The 23,793-nt window shown below is 35.9% G+C and overlaps 1 protein-coding gene across 1 annotated transcript in view; it reads left to right on the top strand.

Moving 5' to 3' along the window:
- NSD (Nuclear receptor binding SET domain protein) overlaps positions 1 to 23,793 on the top strand; it is a 402,839-nt gene that overhangs the window by 177,504 nt on the left and 201,542 nt on the right. Inside the window, 1 exon segment of the mRNA XM_090385568.1 lies at positions 9,603 to 9,974. Coding sequence (XP_090241694.1) covers positions 9,603 to 9,974 — 372 coding nt within the window.

Genomic DNA, 23,793 nt, shown 5'->3' on the forward strand with positions numbered 1-23,793 from the left:
CATCTCTAACAAAATAACATCTGTTGTTATTTCTTACTTTGACCATGAATAATTAATAAAACAAAACCAATCTAACACTAAAATGGCAGATGCCCCTTTCGAAAATTTATGGTTGTTGTTGTTGTTATTTGTTTTTTAGGAGCATTAGCAACTAAGGCCATATTGCTCCGGGAATATGCAGTGGTCACTCCCTTGACCTTTCCGCATCCTCCGTATTTGGTGGTGACGGGCTCGAACCCCAGTCTAATCAAGAAGCGTGTGCTACGCACTGCTGCTCCTTCCCACCTGGCTACGGAGACGCCAAAAATTTATGGAAAAGTAAACAGGAACAACATTGAAGCTCAGCATCTTTATTGGGAAACATTTCACAATGAAAATATTTAGCCAAAGAGATTCATGTGCAATCCATTGATGTCTTTGAGAGGCAGGATCCTTTTTTGCCTGTTGCTACTGATTTGCCAAAGAACCAAAACTTTCTGAACGCCTGCTTTAGGTACGAATGGACAACAAGATTCATGAGTATCCTGAACTAGCATGAGAAATGTAGCTGCAGCATTATATGTTAAATTGTATGGAAAATTCTTTACTAGCAGCAACTCTATCCATATCAAATGCAAGTGCACGCCTTTGCACAAGATGATTTTCATCTGGAAGTTAGGTTTTATCGGTGGCTTCTGCAACAATGTATTGACTTTCTTTTCTCCATTATCTACTTCTCATGAACAAATCACAGTTTACAAAAAATGCCATTCTAAATTTTCACAACAGTTATCAATGAGCATGGGGAAAATCCTCATGTTATCGTTCAGTCTTGGCATCAGCGGAGTTTCATTGCAACATGTGGGCTAATCAGTGGTGACTACATGATTGGTCCATGATCCTGTCACCTACACTCATTGACCAGAACTACCAGCATAGCATATCTTGTAGAAGGAACTACTCGCATTGCTGGAAGAAGTTGAGAATGTGTCAGTAATGAGTGTCTTAGCTGTTGAATTGTTCGATGCAGACCAACTGTGCGTGGCTTACATGTTCTCCACATCGAAATTCACTGGACATTTTCTTACAGGAACACCTGAAGACTTTTATGCCACTGTGGGTCACAATACCAAAGTGATCTGAGACCAGATTATGGATGATTGTTAAATAATTTGAAACCCTCTAGGAATCCTTACTTTCACCCTATGATAAAGAGAAAATTCGATATAACACAAAAGGAAAGTATTTATGGAAAGTATATTCATATGAACTTTTTTCATCCCTAATCTAGTTCTCTGTTTGGTCTAGAATAAGCTACATGCAAATAATAAAATTACATTTATTCAATATCCACTTTGCTTAACTACTAACTAATATATTATTGCCAGTGTAAAGATTATTACAGTAGCAGAGGACCTGCATATTGCTGTCTGTCCTGTCGATCCCAATGTTTACCCATCTAAAAGTCATTGAAATTGGATGCTATACAGCCATGTGGCTATGTCTTGAGTAGTGCATACCGGTCTGGAATCATCATAAGGATATGAATTTGTTGGAATGGGTGCAGAGAAGAGCAACAAGTTTAGCGAATGATGCAAAAGGGTACTTATCACGAAAGACTGCAATTCTGCAAATGCAGCACTTGGAAACTGTGATGAGTCCTGATTCGGTTTTAATTTTATTAAAAGTACCTTGAATGCACTTATTACACCATTCTAAAAGTTTCTGAAAAGAGTGAGCAAAGGCTTCTAAAGAGATACTGTTCAGTTCAGCGGTTATGTTTTTCTTTGTCCTCGGCATCCTGAAATCTCTTTTCTTTGAGAGCAGTTTTCACTTTGGGAAAGAGAAGACATCCTCTGGTGGTAGACTAGGAGAGTAGGGTGGATGTGTTATCCGTTCAGTGCAATTTTTCATCAGAAATGGCTTCACAACAAGAATATTTTCTCTTGCAATTGCAGCCTCGCCCAAGAAATGCACTTCAACAGTCTTTGAAGCACCTGTACGTAGAATGCGGCACCAACTCTCTCCCCTTCAGATACAAATTCCTTGTGGGTCAAACCCTGTTTATCAAAAAAACATGATCAACTATCGTCCTGATCCTCGATTTCTGTAAATAAAATTTTTTGGGCCTTAGTGATGATTCTGAAGTCCACTGCATGCTCTGACGCTTCCTCTCTGGTTCATACCAAAACACCCAAAACTCAACTTCAGTGATAGTACACTTGAGAAGATTAATCCTGATCTTGATGTGATTCCATCATGTATTGAGAATTAAGTCTGGATGAAGTCTTTGCATAATGACACTCTTCATTGTTTCTGTTCGTCCTTGAGACTGTCACAAACATTCTCTCAAGTATGCCAGCTGGGCTTGCTATCTGAGAGTCTAAAACGCTGATGGAACTGATATTCAGGTTGCACTCAAGTCAAGTGGATCTTATTTCGGTGAAGTACAGTTTGCCTGTTACAGCCAAATCGTCTGCTTGCTTCTTCACGATGGTAGGACTGTTAGTAACCCTGGATATAACCCCTATGTGCAAGTCCTGAAATATGGCACATAGCATACTGTAAGTGACCACCCAAGTGCAAATCAACATAAGCAGGCATTGAGAGTAATTCCGCTTCACTGTGTTACCAGGCATTGCTAGGGTGTATATGACTCTTATCGATCGGTGCAATACCACCACTTGGCTTATTGGAAGCTTGAAGTTGTGGAACCCTTGTTTAGTCTCCAGAGCCAAGCTCTGGCAAACCCCCACCCCCTTTCCATCATGTAGTATGATTGATGTCTTTTGAAGTTATGATGGACATCATGGTGAGATTCAATCTTTCTTACATTTCGAGGGTACGGCTCTAAAATGGTGCTTGCAGGCAACATGCTTGGAACTTTTTCTGACAAACAACCCTTCTAAGTACACAGTCGAGGTGAGTTGGGCCTCTAGGCACCTCTGATCACAACTTGGTGATGGTTTCTTCTCCAATGGAGCCTTTCTCTTGTGGCCATTCTGAACCTCATGTACTCTATCATTACAAGAATGCAAAATGGGATGATCCACAAGATTTCTTTCCTCCTTTTCCTTCATCAGATTACTGTTTCAAATCTTCTGGTGTCAGCATTTCCTCAGATCGTGTCAATGAAATTACTCTTGTAGGGATCAAATCCTTTATTACACATTCCAGCTTAAAATCTTGTTCTCTATGTTCAAGTATAGAGACCACACCTAAAGAAAGACATCGAGCTTCTTGAAAGGGTGCAAAGACGGATAACTCGCCTGGTGAGATAGGCAAAAGTGCGTCCTTATAAAGAAAGACTTCGAATATGTAGGTTGCAGAGTTTGGAAACTAGACACCTTAGAGGAGATTTGATTGAGGTGTTGAAGGCTCTGAGAGGCATCAGTAAAATGAATGAGGACGAAATTTTCAAGATTATAAATGATGCTAGAACTAGGGGACATAAATTCAAGTTACGGGGGGAAATGTTTAGATTGGACTGCAGGAAGTTTTATTTTAGCCAGCGAGTTATAAATTACTCGAATAAGTTGCCTTCATGGGCGGTAGAGGCTGACAGTTTGGGGGAATTCAAAGGTCATCTGGATAGTACTTTCGGGTAAGGGAAGCGCATAGGATGATAGGTTTAATTTTTTTTTTTTTTATTAATTATTATTATTTTTATTTATTTTTTTTATTTTTTTTTTATCATTGTTTTGTTCGGATTTTTTTTTTTTTTTTTTTTTTGGCTGGTGCAGCATAAGCCATAAGCTTTCTTGCACCATGTGGCCATTACTAATACTAAAAAAAAAAAAAAAAAAAAAAATACTAAAGCTTGGGTTTCCAATAAATGTGCTAAGGCTGTTCAAGATAAGAATGTTCATGGGTGTGTTATACCCTCATGGGGCCCCAAGGCAAAATGGAATTTGGGGGCCCCATATAACAAAAAAACTAGTAAAGAACATTTTCAATTTCATTTTATTGTGACAAAACAAATTATATGGCATAAGAAAAATGTCTAATCCCCAAGAATAATTCAGAAATAATACATATACTTAAACTAACAAGTATTTTTGTACTACTTTATATAGATTTTTTGGGCTGAGAAGTTGTATATCAGTTCAAATGAATCCTGTTTTTAATATAGATTATTGCAACTCAATACAGATTATTGCCAAATTACTTAATTTTTCTTGTCCAAGTGAATTTTTAATATAATTCTTAACTTTTTTAAGCACAGAGAACGATCGTTCTGCTGATGCTTTCGAAACTGGAATTGACAAAAATATTTTTAAATTATGTCCACATTAGGAAAAATTGATAATAGTCCTTTAATTGCTTTGTACATTAAAGAAGATGAAGAAAAATTTTCATTTTTTGCAAAATGTATAAAATGTGTTAATTCTTCTTTAAAAACATTAGTGTCAGTGTCATCTGAATAAGTATTTATTAAATTAATAATACAATTGTCATATTCTCTCGGTGATGTTTCCCTAAAATTTAAATTTGTAAATATAGCAAAATAATTTAAAATATTTTGGTATGCCTCAACACGTCTGTTAATTTCTACTAACAATTTAATGCAAATAACATTTAAACAATTTACAACAAATGCTTGTTTGTTTGTCAACTGACACCCCCATCTCTTTTTTCATCAAAGTCCAATTTTCTCTGTTGACTTCTAACTTTATCGGATGGATTTATAATATTCATTGCCAGTTAATGCATAAACTTCGGCTTCTATAGCATCAAAAAATTCATTGTTACCTTGAGTGTCTGATATATATAATGACAATGATTTTAAAAGATTTACAGCATGTTGTAAATTCAAATCTTTATTTTGAAGATTTTCATTTATGGAATTTAATCACGTAGAATTGAATGTCATATGAAAAGAAAAAGAGTTATTTCAAAATCTTCAAAGAAATCATACAGCTTTTTTGCTTATAATTTTGTCAAAGATTTTTCATTTGAATCATTAGAGAATGTAAATAAAGCTTCTTTTATGGCAAAAAAATTCATCTTAACAGCTAGAATTGCATCTGCCCTTGCAGACTATCTTGTATCACTAATTCTTTTTTTAATGTTAATGTTTTATTTCTTTCTAAGCTTGTCTTTATTAAAAAATCCCAACTTTTTGTTGAAGAAAAAAAATACAAATAAATTTTGGATAAAATCTAAAAGGCATTTTTACTATGGTTCTTAATCTTCACCTGTAATCCGTGTATATACCAGACGTATTTGCCACATTGTCGTAAGATTGGCTGCGACAGTTTTGAATATCTACACTATACTCCGTTCAGGTTGATATAATATTTTCTAAATAACTAGCATCGTGTTTTTCAACATGAATGAAAGACAAGAAACGTTCCTGTATTTGGTTTTGTTTATCTATGTATCTTATGATAAAAGATAACTGATCTGCATGACTTACATTGAGAATTGAGTCAACAATAAGTGAAAAATATTTAGCTTGTTTGATGTCGTTAATAATTGTATTTCTTACGTTTGTGGCCATTAAACCAATGAATTTGTGCACTAGTATTTGAGAGATAATTTACATGTCCTTCAGCACATTTCTACCATAAGTTTCTAAATGAGTTTTTAAAAAGATATTAAATTCTAAGTACTCTAAGCAACTCATAAAATTTCCTGTACATAAACTATCATGCCCTCGAAATCCCAATCCTAATGTAGCTAAAAAGTTTCACAGTAGCAACAACCCTTTTTTTAAAACCTTATGCCAATAGTTTGTTTTTCATATACTTTTATCATCTCAGTATCAATTCTTCCTACACTTTTTGAGCGCTTTACACGTGCGCGCGCACACACACACACACCCTTATGTTCTTTAGACTCATCATGCCATTTTAAAATATCACCGATATTTTTCCAATCACTACATCCAGTAACTAATGCATTCGGTTTGGTTGAAAACAATTTGCAAATAAAACAGTATACTGATTTTGTTGTTTCTGGAAATATTAACCATTCTCTTTTTTCTTGAGTTAAATAGAAATCTAGTTAAATAGAAATGTGATTCGTTTAGTTTTCTTGTAACTATTTTTCCCTTTCATTAAAATCTATTTTTGAATTTTTTGTTGCCTACATTTTGCAGTTTTTCATGAAGGCAAAATTCAAGGAAGTCATTTGTGATGGGTTTTGGCCATAGAGCAATATCTTTACTATATATTGGGTGTTTGATCGTATCTGTTGTATCATTAATAGTATCAGAGAGTGCTGTGGTTTTTCCATTATTGGTATTATCTTCCTGTGTGATGCCAAAAGAGTTATCGTCAATAATGTCGTCTGGGGATAATGAAGAGGTAGAATCTATACCTGCACTGTTTTCTTCTGTTGTAATGATATGGGTGCCATTTTGAGACTTTTCTCGATTTTTTTATTGAAATAAACTGTTGTAATGAGTTTTGCTGTTTTTTTAATTCCATTTCTCTTATTTTTAACCTTTTCCTTTTCTGCACACCACATTTGTACGTTAATGGCCTTAAAAAATATATTTTTAGATTTATATTTTACAATTTAAAATTTTTTGTACTTTTAAACAGTTTTTTTATAATTAATTAAATTTTTTAAAAAAGTAATAGACAATGGAAACCCAATGTAACGCAACAGCTGCATTATACTGAGGAACCTGTTGATCCTACAGAAACAAAACAGAAACTATGGAGTTTATCACTATATATCGGGTATCTGCTGTATTTGTTAATATAAAACAAAATAAAAATGAATGTTCTAAAACAAAATAAAATACCTATGATATTTAAGTTAAAATCTTCTTATCGAAAAAGTTCAGCTCCCAGTGTTCTTCTGTCACTCAATATTTAACGTTCTTACACTCGTTTTTTTTTTTTTAAAGTTAATTACACATTAAAATCAAAAACTGCTGAATTATTCCTCCTGCACCCTCAGTTCTCCTTGGACATTCACTCAAGATCTTATCAACCAAGACTGGTTGATAAGATCGTGGCTACCTTCTCCCTGCTACTTAGGGTGTTCACATGAAGAACACAGGTGACCACTTACTTGGAACTAGCAGTGACATGCAGCTAAAGCTTCTCACGGGCCACAGAGAAGTAAGATATGGTGACCAGTGCAACTTCTCGGTATGCGATTGGGTAGGTTTACGGGCACCACTGAATTGCGGAACATTAATCCCTTTAGTTCTTGGGTAAGCTAAAATTGACCACCAAATTGCCAATCAACCCCACCTGCAATTCAGCGGATTGCAGGTGGGGTGTCCAGTTCGGTGTCCAGTAATTTCCAGATGAAAACTTATCAAGAGATAAATAATTATGGAGGAAGGAGGGGAGTGGGTGATTTACTAATGCCCATCGCAGGACATTTTGAAAAAATGTTTGTTGGAATGTTGAAATAATTGAAAGCGGAAGGGAAAAATATTTTTGCAGGTGAATGATTTTAAATTTATTAAGATTATTACTACATTTAATACCACTCATATACCATGTGAAATTAATAATATAGTGAATTAAACAATCGCCTAAACCACTATACATTAACGTGGCGTTTCAGGCATCTTGCCGATACCCATCATCAGACCATTTGACAAGATGCCCGAAATGTCACCTTTAGACTTAATGAAGTATATTATTAATTTCATGTGGTATGAGTGGTATTAAATATAGTAATAATCTTAATAAATTTAAATTCATTCACAAAAATATTTTTCTCTTCCATTTTCAATTATTATCATAGCCTGTGAGAAGCTTTAGCTGCATTTTACTGCTAGTTCCAGATAAGTGGTCACCTGCATTCTACATGAGAGCCCCCTTAAGTATAAAGCTGTCAGCAGCGCTAGTTCCATACAAGGCAGTCTTTACTCTTTCAATTAACCCGACTATTTAAGGAAGAACTAAATGTAAAATTTCATCAAAATTGGTAAAACCATTTTGAAGAAAACATAATCTTCAAATTAATCTTCCAAGTACATTGACCTTCAGGAAGAAAGTCACTTTATGATAAAAATCACTTAAAAATATTAGTAAAAAAACAGCAATAAGTTTTTCAAACAGTGATTTTGTGCTCCCTTGATCGGGGACACTACGCAGATGTCTTTTTTTTTTGCCTATTGGATAATGCACCCCTGAGAATGTTGCATATTGAAATTGGCTTGTATTCAAATCCCCATGTTCATTTTTTCCCTACACCAATGCTCGCAACAACTGTAAAGCAGTTATTAATCGGTCCAAACTATTTTCAAACAGACAAAGAGTAGAAAACTTGTCTCTTGTCCAAATGGTAGCTGAGGATTCGGTCTCTTGCCAAAGCTGTTGGCTGCAACTTTTGCTCATCTCTGTCAAAACAGATGGTTCTGTTGCCACTTCAGCCAAAGATAAAGCTGACTTGCTAGCATCATATTTTTTTCCCTCCAACTCCATGTACTGATGATCTTGGTAAACCACTTCACACCATTAACACATGTATATTTACATGTGTTATAACCATTTTCTCTTTTAACAGAAATTTGATAAAGCACTGTTTTGCATTCAGAGCGATAGTCTCACACCATCTTGTACTGCTTGTAATGTGCATAGGGCACAGTCGCATATCAGGGGAGTGCTCCAACCATTGACTATAAAAGAGTGTTTTTGGTGTGAGTATATATATATTTTTTCATTGTTATTATCTTTTGTTTAAAAATAAATAAATAAAGAAAAGGTCAATTTTGAACCACTCTTGTACTTTCTCACTTTCTGTCTCTTACAGAAATATTTTAACTTGGTAGTTGTCACACCCCTGATTGTAACATAAACTCATGCCACATCTGACAGGTGCCCAACTTTGTTCGTTTTTTCTGGAAAGTTTTTCTTTTCTTTCCTTTTTTTTTTTTTTTAATCTGTTGATGTATACCAATGGTTTATCTTTAACTTAATGCCTTTCAATACTTATTAATTAGAAGTTTTTATATTTTTAATAATAAAATTTGAAAATTTAAAATATTTAATGCATATTATTTTTATTGAAATAAAACTTTTCTTAAATTCTGCTGGGGGAAAATAAAAAAACAGTCATAAACATATATACAGTCATAAAATATAAACAAGCAGTTATTTCCACTCTCCAGAGCAGAAAACTTACGTGCTTGAAAATTTAAATGTGTATTACTGTTTTAATTTAAATAAATAGATAAAATAATAACAGCAATTGAAAAAATAACATGTTTTGTATAATAAATAGAGTAATTTCAAGTAGATTCTTTTATTTCTCCCCCTTCCCCATACAATGAAGTGGAAGGCAAAAATGATTGCACCAGACCTGAGAGGCCCTTTATATATAGTTTTTGGCCTCGTAATTAATTTACAATAGTTTTGGAGAGGGGCCTATCAGGTCCTATGTGTGCTAAATTAATTTAATTTCATTACGTTGTAAATGCATTTTTATTTTACTGTTTTGGCTGTGTATCAGTGTATCCCAGTAACACGTAATTGCTTTTCCCAGACCACTAAATGTTTTCCTGTCATATACTATATATATATATATATATATATATACTATATATATATATATATATATATAAACATGAATGTGGAACTTTTCATTTCGTCAGTATTTTGAAGTATTAATGTTAAATTGCCTTTTCCATATTTTGCTCATTACAGAATTTAATACAAGGAAATTAAAGCGAAAACAGGAATTCCCAGTGGAGAAGAAGGATCCAAAGTCTAAAAAGTTAAGGCAGGATATAGTAAGTGTTTCCAGTAGTCCACCTAAAGTAAGTGCCCCAAAAGAAAAGAAAATGGAAAAAGGAAGTAATGAGAGTGAACCACATTTACCATTAAAAAGAACAAAATCAAAAGGTGATTTTGAAGTATATGTTCAGAAACACTATGAACAGCTGAAGATGAAAGAATCTAATTGGAGTGATGAAGATATTCAAACATGTCTTGCAGCACAATGGCAAGTAATGAGTGAGCATCAGAAAGCTCGTTATATATCTCGATTTAAAGCTCATCCTATTGCACGTATAAATGGTAAGTCTTATATGTTGTCATCAGTATATAAAATGTATTTTGCAATTATTATCCCCCCAAATCTGATTGCCTTATCAATATTTTATTACATTTTGAGATAGTTCGCAAATTGTATACATTTCTATGTTCATTTTAAGTCTTGAGGCTGATTTAGTCCCTGAAGTAACAGGTCAACATTTGATTGTTGTGGCCTAGGATTATAAATTTAAATCTCTACAGCTTTCTATTATCCCAGCCTGTGCTGAATTATAACCCCATAACCTTTACTACTTTCAATTTTATTATAGGTATTGATTTTAAAAACGTTCAGTTTCTTTTCACATACTTATCTATCTGCATTGAGTAATTGTATGTTATTCTGTCACATCATAGGATATATAAAGATATAATTCTTCATTATTTTTGAATTGTTGCTGTCAGCCAATTTTACAAATAGCATATGTGATAGACAAATCTGTCTATTTGAACAAGTTTTAAAAGTTTTATGAACTGCTTTACTGTTAATTTATCTAAATAGCCATTTGCACATCATTTAGAAACTCTCACTTACAGTCTGTATAATTCACATTTTGAACATTGCAGCATTATGTTTTATTAAATTAAAATTTAATTATAGAATGAAAAGGGTATCAGTAAACAAATTAATTCCTTCTTGATTTGATTTTTTTTATTTTTTATAAGCTCAAAAGAGTTACCTCAATCTATTCGTCATAGGATTCCTTCTCTACATCATCATCATAATTAATTTTCAATGCACTGCAGGATGAATTTTCCCATATAAATATATGAATCCACGTTTTCAATTACTGCTCCTTCAATGGTTATATCCCATTCTGTGGCATACTTGTTCATCATTACTTTTGTTTTAGCCATATTCATTTTTAGTCCAAAATCCTTACTAACTGCTTAACTGATTAAGATTTTTCTCTAATTCTTTGGGATCATGGCTTATGATCACAATGTCATTTGCAAATTGTAAATGGTTTAAGTACTCTCCCTTCACATATTCATTTGCTTTCTCCATTAGCTGTGATATTACGTGAAGGTGATCCATAGTTGAAAATCCTGTGATAAAGTCAGTTGATTTTATCACAGGATTTCGGTTGATTCTCATCAACTATTCTTTCTAATCTGTTAGTAATGACCCTTGTGAAAAACTTGGAGATGTGGAATAACAAGCTAATTGTTCTATAATTTCCAAGTTCTGATTTATCTCCTTTCTCATGCAGCAAAACTATGATTGCATCTTTCCACTCCTTAGACGTGTCATGCCTTATCTATTGCATTTTGTGAAAAGGCTTGCCAGTTTCTGTGTCATATGTCTTCCTCCCAATTTTAACAACTCTACAGTAACTTCATCTCCCCCATGGCTTTCTGATTCTTCATTTTCTTCAATGCATGTTCTACCTCCTCGTCAGGAAGGATATTGGGTATGCCGTATGTTGCTAATCTGTGATCCATCTTCCCCACTGCTGGCATCATTCCGTCGCTCCTTGTAAAAAAAAAAAAGTAAACTGCAGCAATTATCAACCCACTGCAGGATGGAAGCCTCCTGAACAATTCATGCTGAGGGAAATGGACCACAATCTGCCACGCTGGTCCAGTGCAGGTTGGCAGATCGACAGTATTTAGCAGTCAGGGGCTTGAACTCCGGTCTACTCAAAGAGCGTACGATACTGCACTCCCACTCCTGACCACTCGGCTACGGAGGCCTTCTTGTATAATTCTCTATAGTAGTCTTCTGCTATTTGAATTATGCCTTCTTTTGTAATTTATAAGTATCTTTCTCTACACAACTTTCCAAACCCAACTTATTTTAGACAATTTTTAAAAAGATTTAAAATTACATAACCTTCATTAAAATACTATTAAATGTGTTCAATCCTCTTAATCCATGACCGATCAGATACCCCGGGATCATAGTTGAAAGCCCCAACCTGACCCCAGACCTATCCAATCCACCATGCAACTTTGAGTTACTGAAGAATTGTCAAAAATTTTAAATAAACATTGGTAAAAAATTATCATGGAGTTTACTTATGATGAAAACAGTTTTCTAAAAAACTTCCTTCCTTAAGAGGACCAAACTTTTTGACATACTGTTGTCTTCACAGGAAAGAATCCAAATGCATGATGTGTATGGGAGATTACTTGTAACTACGTGCGCATAAAAGTCCACGAATCCAACATGGGAAATGGTCATTGTATGCTAATTGAGTTACGTAATATTCGCATTTCTAAGTCTTCTGCAATTAAAAGCTTTGTGTAATTGTGTTGAACACTCAAAACCTTAGCATCATCAAACAGGAAAATGTGATCCTCGTTTATAGCATGGAATGAAAGTTCAGATGCTGTGGTCGTTATTGCCCTAAATGACTTAGCATGTTGTTTAAGATGCGTGTCCAAAAGGCACCTTCTCGATTCAACGTGTGAGGAATCACAGTTTCCACGTGGAATATTATATACCACATCACACATATCTATGGGGAAAGAGGGGAGTACAGAGCGTTTTTTTAATATGGAATGAAGTTTCTGTGTTGGTTTCACTATAACCCTGAATTCAGTGTCTTTGAAAAGAATATTAAGCTGTTTGTATCCTTTCCGAATGTATGAAATTGTAAGAAAATGTTTTTTCCTTATTGTGTTACTATTTCCTGTGTTATCTAACCTTCCTATGGCCTGTAGTTTAATATTGTTCATGGTATAAAGTGATATCCCCTGTTTAAAAACCTGTATGTGAGTTCATCAATTTCATTATCTAATGCAGTCTGAGTTGTTGAATATTTATATGCTTTTGTAAACTGATTTAACGTAATGGAACATTTGTAGGTGAAAGGATGATAACTAGTATAGTGTATTGTCTGTATATCTCCAATCTCCAATGTGAATTTTAACCGTGTATGTATGTTGTTGAGAGTCCGTAAAGATTATTATTAGTAGTCTGCTCATCTGATATGATGAGAATGTCATCTAAACATTTCCTGTAAAAGGTAATTTTAGGTTAAAATGGTGACAAATATATCAGTTCAATTTTACTAAATATATTTCAGCAATAAGACCACTCAGACTTAGTCCCATAAGCAACCCGAATATTTGTCTATACACTTTATTCTGGAAGGATTGAAATAAATATTTTTTATTTATTTATTATTATTATTTTTTTTTTGTGCATTTGCATTGAAATCTTAGTATTTTGCCATTTGTTTGGTTTATAATGCATTTTTAAGGCAGGAAATAAATTTGGAACAGTATTTTCTACCTGAAAGTAAGCCATAATGTGACCAGAAGAGTGTTGGCCACTTTACAAGTCATGGTGCTTTTTAATGTTCCTTGCAAATTGAGATATTTCCTTCACTTTACAGTGAAAAGAGTGTTTTTGTAAACTTGTGCTCAGGTAGAAATTCACTCTTGAGTATGTAAATATAGAAAAACAGTGTCCTCTCAAAAGAATGAGAAGGGGGGGGGGATTGCAGCAGATTCTCTATAGGCAGAACTGTGTATGCTCAAATCGCTCACACATTTTATGAAACGTATTAATTGTTTTTTGTCATTTTTTGCTGATTTTAGAGCATGTTTTTAGATTTCATAGTAATGATCACACTAACCAACAACTTAACTTTTTTTTTTGATAACATGGATGAAATCAACTGATTTTGCCTAAATCAGTTGATTTCAATTAGTTAAATTTCAACGAAAATGACAGAAAGTTGGTAGCACATCATGTTTTCATGTTATGGCTTTGTGCTCCTTTCCATATTCAAAACATAATGAGTTTTTTTTATCTGTAAGCATGCACATGAGCATTCCATATTTACCAGTTTTCTTTTAGTAAATCTTCCTCTGTATAGTGAGTCAGCGCCCTCAGTAAAGAGGACGCTGACTCTCTTTAAACATTACAGCTGTCAGTTGCAGGCTCCGAAAAAAACGATACGTGTTTGCCTTTTTATTTACATAATTGTTATTTTATATTGTACTTAATACGTAGTCTTATAGTTATAGTTACGCTGGTTATTTTTATTTTAATTTAGATAAACAGTTTTTGTAGATATACGTAATACTTAATAACCGTTATTTCGTTCGATTGCAGCCATTGTTTTTGTATATAGTGGTAGGGAATTCAAATTTTTAATTGAGGTAGTTAGGTAGCTCTGACGTATAATTTATAGAGTATTACGCTTCACTGTTTCTATTAGATATCATAGTATTGACATTTAATTAATTTCATTTATTGATTTTATTAATTTAAAGTTTTTTTTATCTGTAAGCATGCACATGAGCATTCCATATTTACCAGTTTTCTTTTAGTAAATCTTCCTCTGTATAGTGAGTCAGCGCCCTCAGTAAAGAGGGCGCTGACTCTCTTTAAACATTACAGCTGTCAGTTGCAGGCTCCGAAAAAAAACGATAAGTGTTTGCCTTTTTATTTACATAATTGTTATTTTATATTGTACTTAATATGTAGTCTTATAGTTATAGTTACGCTGGTTATTTTTATTATAATTTAGATAAACAGTTTTTGTAGATATACGTAATACTTAATAACCATTATTTCGTTCGATTGCAGCCATTGTTTTTGTATATAGTGGTAGGGAATTCAAATTTTTAATTGAGGTAGTTAGGTAGCTCTAACGTATAATTTATAGAGTATTACGCTTCACTGTTTCTATTAGATATCATAGTATTGACATTTAATTAATTTCATATATTGATTTTATTAATTTAAAGTTTTTTTTTATCTGTAAGCATGCACATGAGCATTCCATATTTACCAGTTTTCTTTTAGTAAATCTTCTTCTGTATAGTGAGTCTGCCCCAAACTAGAGCAGCAAAGCAAACGGGCTCAAAGTGGCAGGAGTGCTGTGACTCGGGTGAGAACTGAGGGGGACGATTCTCCAACGCATCACAGCCTAAAAAAAATGTGCAACTTGTGAAATGTTTGCCGAACTCTCTGGAATGGAACGTGACATTGCCGTGGGGGAATGTCTTTGTGTGTGTGCGTTGTAAGGAGTGTAAGGAAATCAGGCGACAATTCAGCGTTGTTATGGGCCTATATGAGAGTTTGAAGGACAGGGTGGATGCCCTCGAAAGATCTATATTGACGGGCCCATCAGGCTCTCAGCTGCCCACATCAACGCCAGAGCTTGCACTTGGTCATCGCGCAACACAGCGGCAACCCCCAAGGCAGAATGCGCTGGTCCCTCAGGAACTAGTAGTTGTTGGAGACTCTGTTGTCAGGGAAACGGGAAACATGCTTTGTAAAAAGGATAGGTGGAACAGGACCAGGGTATGTCTGCCAGGGGCAAAGGTTGATGACGTTGTAGAGCAGATATCATCTATTAAGGGGACAAAAGGTGATATAGTTGTACACGTTGGCACTAATGATATTAGGAGTAGGAGACCGGCAGAATTACTTAACAAGTACAGGTCACTGTTGAACAAAAGCCGAGAATTAGGGTTGAATTTGAAAGTGTCTGCAATTCTGCCCAGACACGATAGAAGGGAGTATATGATGAGAACCTTGTCGATCAATTTGGCCCTGGAAAGATTGTGCAAGGCTCAAGGGGTAGAATTTTTTTTCAGCCTGGACTGTACTTGTTAACAGGAGAGACTGCTTCTATAGGGATGGGATACACCTAAATAGAAAGGGTGCAAGAATATTTGCTGATGCTATCCAGGCAGTGTTAGGTGGGTCGGAAAACTGCTAGCTTGGGAGGATACAAGGACTAATAGTTTAACAGTAGCCATAGGCAGAGGTGAAGGTGATTCTTGCACAACTTCTATTAGAATAAGTAGCGACCTGGAGCGTGGGATGTTGGGGGTTTCAGGGACAGATGGCAGTCATCCTGAAATAGGTGGGTATATGCGATGTGTTAGGGTAACTAAGAATAGAAGTAGGAGCATGTATGCTTGCATGTGTACCAATGCTAGAAGTATAGTAAATAAATTTGATGAATTTGAAGTGTTGGTCAAGACATCAAAGGCGGATATTGTTGGGATAGCAGAGACGTGGTGTCACACAGATATAAGGAATACTGAACTGGAATTTGGGGAGTACAATATGTACAGAAAGGATAGAAAGGGAGGAGGAGTGTGATAAGAGTAGGAGTGTGATATCTGCCTAATGACTCGAATGAGTACAATGAACAATTGTACAGAGAAATAGAATGGGCTAGTAAATCGGAATGTCTTATAATGGGGGATTTTAACATCCCAGATATTGACTGGAACTTGTGGGTTGTTCACTCACACACTAGTCAGACTTTTGTGGATTTATTGGATGATTGTTTTCTGCAGCAGCATGTTCGAGAGCCAACCAGAGAAAGTAATACTCTTGATCTGGTTATCAGCAGTGATCATTCGTGTATTAAGAATTTGCAGATAAAGGAACCACTAGGTAGCAGTGATCACAGTGTACTGATGTGGGATTTACTTAAAGATTTAATTACCATCAGGGGTAAAGGAAAGAGTTTTTGCTTCCGTAAAGGTGAGTACAGTGGTCTCCGACAGTTTTTAAATTCTGTACAGGGGGATAAATTGATGATGTTACCAACAGTAAATTCTAAGTGGGAAGCATTCAAGGAATTAATCGTGGAAGCTACTAAAAGTTTCATACCTGTTAAGAAATATTGTTCAAGGTTTAGGCCTAAATGGTTATCTAATGAGACTCGTAATAGAGAAGAAAAATGCATTGGATGCATATAAATTATCAAGCTACTCAGAAGCCTATGGCAGATATAAGCTAGTCTGTAATCGTGTCACAAAGGAGGTTAGGCAGGCGAAGGCAGATTACGTGAAATCCTTGGCAAAAGATGCTAAGAAAAACAGCAAGGATTTCTTTACTTATATAAACTCTAAAAGGAAGGGGATGAATCTGATTGCTCCACTTGACATCGAGGGTTCGACTGTTAATGATCCTGCTCAGATAGCAAACAAACTGAATGAGTTTTTTCCATCTACATTCACACATGAGGAATTATTAAGGTTTGAAAATGGCAGAAGGTTATCAAATTGTAGCAGGATACTTAATGATTTTGTAATAACTGAGAGCAAAGTGGAAGAGAAATTGTTGAAGTTAAACATAAGAAAGGCACCTGGGGTGGATGGGATCTATCCAATTATATTAAAGGAGACGGCAAAGCAACTAGGCAAACCCTTAGCCATAATTATGAGAGCATCATTGGACTCAGGGGAGGTTCCCACGGACTGGAGATGTGCAAATGTATCTACAATTCACAAAGGGTGACACGAGTAATTATAGACCAGTTGGTTTAACTTCTGTTCCGGGCAAAATAATGGAGTCACTGTTTAAAGATGCAATGCATCTTTAACCAGTCTTTGATCATCTAGACAAGACTGCAGAAATAATTCAGACACAGCACGGGTTTGTTAAGGGAAAGTCTTGTCTGACAAATTTGATAGGATATTATGATGTGGTTACAAAGGAACTGGATGCAAAAAATAATTTTGATATCATATATTATTCAAGGCTTAGGCCTAAATAGATCTCTAATGAACTAATGAGACTTGTGGCAGAGAAAAAAAATGCATGGGATGCATATAAATTATAAGGCGATGCAAGAAGCCTATGGCAGATATAAGCTAGTCTGTAATCAAGTCACAAGGAGGTTAGGCAAGCAAAGGTAGATTACGAGAAATCTGGCAAAGGATGCAAAGAAAAACAGCAAGGACTTCTTTACTTATATAAATTCTAAAAGGAAAGGGATGAATCAGATTGGTCCACTTGATATCGATGGTTCGACTGTTCATGATCCTCCATAGGTTGCTGATAATCCGAATGAGTATTTTGCATCTACATTCACACATGAAGAGTTATTAAGGGAGGAAAATGCCAGAAGTGTATCAAACTGTAACAGGGTGCTTAATGATTTTGTAATAAGTGAGAGAAAAGTGGAAGAGAAATAGTTGAAGTTAAACCTAAGAAAGGCACTTGAGGTTGATGGGATCTATCCAGTTACATTAAAGGAGGCGGCAAAGCAACTAAGCAAACCCTTAGCCATAATTATGAGAGCATCTTTGGACTCAGGGGTGGTCCCCATGGACTGGAGATGTGCAAATGTATCCCCAATTCACAAAGGGGAATCTAAGCGTGACATGAGTAATTACAGACCAGTTAGTTTAATTTCTGTTCTGGGTAAAATAGTGGGGTCACTGGTTAAAGATGCATTGCAGGATCATCTAGACAAGACTGCAGCAATAATTCATACACAGCATGGGTTTGTTAAGGGAAAGTGTTCTCTGACAAATTTGATTGGATACTATGATGTGGTTACAAAGGAACTAGATGAAAAAAAATAATTTTGATATCATATACAGCCACTCCCCGACTTACGTATGGGTTGCATTCCACAAAACTAAGTGAGTTGGAATTTCCCTAAATGCTTATGCAGCACTGACAGATTTGATTGAAGCAAAAAAGAAATGTTTGACAAACATGTAAATAGAATTATTTATTCAATTCTTTTATCTCATGCACAGGAAAAATTAGAAACTTGTGCGAAATTACAAAAATTTCAAAAAGAGGGTGGAGACAGGCATAATGTCAGCAAGTTTTACCTTTCGAGCATAATTGCCAGAATTAACTCTCCAGCTGATAAACATGCAGAAGTTGAAGGCTGTGGAGATTTAGAAGTGTTTTTTTTATAACACATCACAAAATTAATCTTCAGCTGCAGAATTGGCACTAGCGACGTCACTGCATACTTTAATGTTTTGAAAACCAGTGCGATGCTTGAACCTATTGAGCCACCAGTTGCTTGCCACAAACTTGGCTTGGGGTTCACCGTACTTATTCTTAATATCTTCATAAATACTTCTTGCTTTAGTTTGAATGATCATTGGACTCAGGGGCACTTTCTTCTGAATCTGATTTTCCGCCCATATGATTAATAGCATTTCCATCTTCGATGTAGCACTTGAACACTGTTTTGTGATCACCGTTGATCTTAAATACGTTATCCTTTAACATGTTCTGTTTTATGTGCACTGTCCCTTAAAATACTATTTGCTGTTGAAGCAGCAAGATCTAATTCTGTGCAATAGATGACAAACTGTGTCCTGCTTTGTACTTCTTAATTAACCATCTTCATTTCTAAATCAATTTTGTTTAATTTCCTAGCACTGTCAGCACTTGCACTTTCCGTTAGTCCCTTTCCCTTCATCATTGTAATAAGTAAATAGGAATGAATACAAGATTCTGAAAATTAATTTGTTTTTATATGACTGAAGATTTCAGTGAAGGGGAACTCATTTCATCATAATACCGTAACATAAAAAACCCACAGAGAATTCAAGTTATCAGGATTACCACAAGTGCAATAAGATCGAGTTTACTACACATTTAAAATAGATTGCGCTAACACAAAACCCCAATAAACCAGAAAGTGCAAGTTGTTTTATGGTAGTGTCTTCCAGAAATGTGTTTTAGAAAAATATCACAAAGGTGTTCGAAATTGATTCTTATAACGGACCATATGATAATGATGAAAGTTTAGTGCAATTTCCATTATAAAAATGACCTTTTAGAGAGATAAATAGCTTAGTTATATAGCGAAAATTTCAACTTTCGAGGTTGAGGAATGAATTACCAAAAAAAAAAATCAATGTGTGATTGGGTTCACACATCATGATATTTTCATGATACCTCCATTTATTCCTACAGGATGCAAAATACATTTCCGGGATTTTTTTTTTTAAGTTTGCACCATCCGGCAAAAACTTGCATAAAGTCGAATTTCCGGAAGTTGAGCATGACATAAGCCAGGGAGTGGCTATACTTGGATTTCAGGAGAGCTTTTGGCACTGTTGTACATGGAAGAATACTGTACAAAATGGAGCAGTATGGTATTAAGGGTAAGTTTCTACAATGGATAAAAAGGTGGTTGAGTGGAGAAGACAGAGCTTGGTAATCAATGGATGCTGCTCTTTGTGGATTAATGTTATTAGTGGAATCCCACAGGGTTCGGTGTTGTTTTGTATAGTTATCAATGATATTGGTAAAGGTATATCAGGCTTAGTGTCGAAGTTTGTACATGATACAAAGGGTGGCAGGGTTTTAATGGCAGTAATGGCAGTGTGCAACTGCAACAGGATCTAGAAAATTTGGGCAGATAGGCTGAGAAGTGAAATTTAACATTGACAAATGCAAAGTACTGCATATGGGTAGAAGTAACCCCCAAAGAAATGTACCAACTGTGTGGTACCACACTTAGGGTGGTAGAAAATGAAAAAGATCTAGGGGTGATTGTTCAGTCAGATATGAAGTTTTCTGAGCAGTGCAGACAGGCTTCCAGGGCAGGTCATGGTATTGTCAATTATATAGAGGAATTTTGCTAGCAGGGAAAAGGAGATGATTATCCATTTGTAATGATCTACTATGCCTTGAGTACTGCATACAGGTCAAAAGGCCTCATTTTAGGAAGAATGTAGAGTTGCTTGAGCGTGTACAGAGAAGGGCAACAGCATTGGTGAGGGAAATGAAGCGGTCCTCTTACCAAGAGAGGCTTAAGTTCTGCAAATTGCAGTGGCTGGAGACTAGGCACCTGTGCGGTGATCTGATTGAGGTGTACAGTATAAGGCCTTGAATGGGTTGAGCACACTGAATTCTGATGGGATTCTTCTGCTTGCTGAGATTACGAACCTGAAGGAGTATAAATTCAAATTGAGGAAAGACAGTTATAGAATAGATGTGCAGAAATTTGCCTTTAGCCAGCGGATGGTTAATTGCTGGAACAAAATTCCATCTGTTGTTGTGGAAGTTGATAGCTTAAATATATTCATGGAAGGAACACGACAAACTTTTAGAGGGAATGGTTGTGTGTGGGTTTTTTTTTTTTTTTTTGGCTGATGCTACATAAGCTTGGTTTCTTTCTTGCATCACATGCCTCTATTACTACTACTACAGATGTGGAGGCTTCATTTTAGAAAAGGTGTAGAGCTGCTGGAACAAGTATAGAAAAGGGTGAGATTAGTGAGTGGAACAATGGTTTGTGATTACCAAATACCAAGAAAGCTGAAGTTCTGCAAATTGCAGTTAGTTAGTTATTTGGTTTTTAGGAGCATTAGCAACTAAGGCCATATTGCTCCGGGATATGCGGTGGTCATTCCCTGACCTCTCCACGTCCTCCATATTTGGTGGTGACGGGCTCGAACCCTGGTCTAATCAAGAAGCATGTGCTATGCACTGCTGCTCCTTCCCACCTGGCTATGGAGGCACCTGCAAATTGCAGAGTCTGGAGACTAGGCACCTGCAAGGTAATCTGATTGAGGTGTATAAGGCCTTGAATGGTTTGAGCAAGCTCAATACTGATGGGATACTTTCTCTTGCTCAGTTTACACACCTGAGGGGGCATAAATTCAAATCGAGGGAAGACAGTAGTAGAATAGATGTGCAGAAATTTGCATTTATCCAGTGGGTGGTTGATTGCTGAAACAAACTATCTTTCGTTGTGGAAGTTGACAGCTTAAATAAATTGAAGGCCGAACTAGACAAACTTTTGAAATGAATGGATGGGTGAAACCGGAAGTCCCCCTGGCCGATGCTATATAAGCTTGTTTTTTTTTTTTTTGCATCCTATGCCTCTACTAATGCTAATTATGTTTAAAAAAATTAGATAAAACTAAAGCAAGGTGTGTTCTCCACTAATGTTAATGGCTGACTGCATGGGTAACTTTGTTTAGCAAAACGTAATTTTTTTTTATATCTCTGTATGTAACAGTACCTGTGCCATATAATAATTGGTAACATCAAATCCCCGAGGGTAGGGGGGGTGCAAAAGTTGCCCGTGGTAAAATATGTACCTGTTTTTCTAAAAAAAAAAAACAGGTACATATTATTTTAAATAAACAGCTTATTTTAAATGCAGTTATAGTACAATGAAATACATACCTTAAATAACAATTACTCTTAGAGGTTGTTCAATGAAAACTTTAGGAGATATAGAAATAATTAAAAGCCACGGGAAATTTTGACCCCCTTGAGAGTTCTAGGATTAAAATAAATTCAAAATGCACCTCTGTGCATTCTTGTTAAAAAATCACTTTTTGTGTGGAAAATGTTTTAAATGGGAAATTCCCAGAGAATATGATCTTTTATCATGTTGTTGCTTATATCTTTTCATGATTTTTTTACATTCTGTGTGTTTAGCATCGGGTCTTGATCATTTTAGGATCCATTTTTGAGATGTAGGTGCATTATGGACAGATACATTTCAGGCATTAAGGCCTAATAGGGCTAAAAGAAATTTAATTTGTTGTAGTAACAGAAAACGTAAAATAAGAAATGATAAATTGTGTATATATACACCGATGAGCCAAAACATTATGACCTACCTAATATGATGTTGGTCCTCCGCGTGCAGCCAAAACAGCTCGTACCCGGCAAGGCACGGGCTCTACAAAATTTCTAAATGTGTCATGTGGTATCTGGTACCAACACGTAACCAGCAGATCCTTTAACTCCTGTAAGATCTCTAGTTGAGATGCAGCAGATCGGAGTGGCTGTTTCAGCACAAACCACAGATGCGTGATGGGATTGATGTCTGAGGAATTTGGAGTCTTCCTCATGTTCCGCAAACCAGTTACGAACAGTCTTTGTGGTGTGGCATGGTGCATTATCCTGCTGAAATACGGCACCACCAGAGGGGAAGACAGTTGCCATGAAAGGATATTCTTGGTCAGCAATGATGTTTAGGTAGGTGGTAGATTTCAGAGTGCCTGGCACATGGATGACTGGACCCAGGGTATCCCAGCAGAACATCGCCCAAAGCATGACACTGCTGCCACTGGCTTGTTTTCGTCTTATAGTGCATTCAGGCGCCATCACTTTCCCAGGTTAACGATGCACATGTACCCGGCTGTCCACATGGTGCAACAGGAAACATGATTTATGGGACCAGATGACCTTCTTTTAATCACTCAAGGTCTAATTTCAATGCACACATACCCATTGTAGGTGCTGTTGCCGGTGAACCATGGTTAGCATGGGCATTTGGAGCGGCCCGTGGCTACGCAGCCCCATTTTCAACAGGGTTCGATGTACTGTGTGTTGTGATACATTACTCCCGTCACCAGCATTCCAATTACCAGTGAGTTGCACCAGTCTCCCTTCTGTTGCCACGAACTGTCTGGGAGAGCCTTCGCTCACCTCGTACATCGATGAGCTGTGGTTGTCCAACACCTCGCTGGCAGTTTGTGGGTTCCCCCTCCTCGGATCATTTTCAGTAGGTACTAACCACGGCTGACCGTGAGCACCCCACCAGCTCTGCCATTTTGGATATGCTCTGACCCAGTCGTCTGGCCATTACAATTTAGCCATTGTCAAACTCACTTATGTCTGCTTCTTTTTCCATCTGAAGAACAAGAGTAACACTGATTAATGGAGCTCAGTATCAGGTGCTTTTTATACCATGTCCCGACCTACGCCCCTGCCATAGTTCACCTGCAGTTGCTTCGGTTTGCATTACGACTCCCTGGCCATAATGTTTTAGCTCATAAGTGTATATAAATATCCAATTTCAATAAAGTTGTGTTGTACCGTACTGTTATTTTATTTGTTTTAATTTAACCCTAATGCTATCTAATTTGGATCATGGTTTGAAACCATACTTTCTCTGTTTGATTGATTTAAAAATATTTTCTTGGTAATTCATCAGTTTAATAATTCACAGTGGTATATATCATTGCTCCCTTTCTATCTCTTTTTCATGAGCTACTCGTTATTTACCAAAATTTTTGTTGCTTGAGTAGCAGTGTAGAAAATTTCAAACTTAGGTATCTTTTGTTATAAAGTATTTCCATTTTT

The sequence above is a fragment of the Mastigoproctus giganteus genome, chromosome 11, assembly GCF_048544385.1.
Source record: "Mastigoproctus giganteus isolate SK-2022 chromosome 11, ASM4854438v1, whole genome shotgun sequence".
NCBI lineage: Eukaryota > Metazoa > Arthropoda > Arachnida > Uropygi > Thelyphonidae > Mastigoproctus > Mastigoproctus giganteus.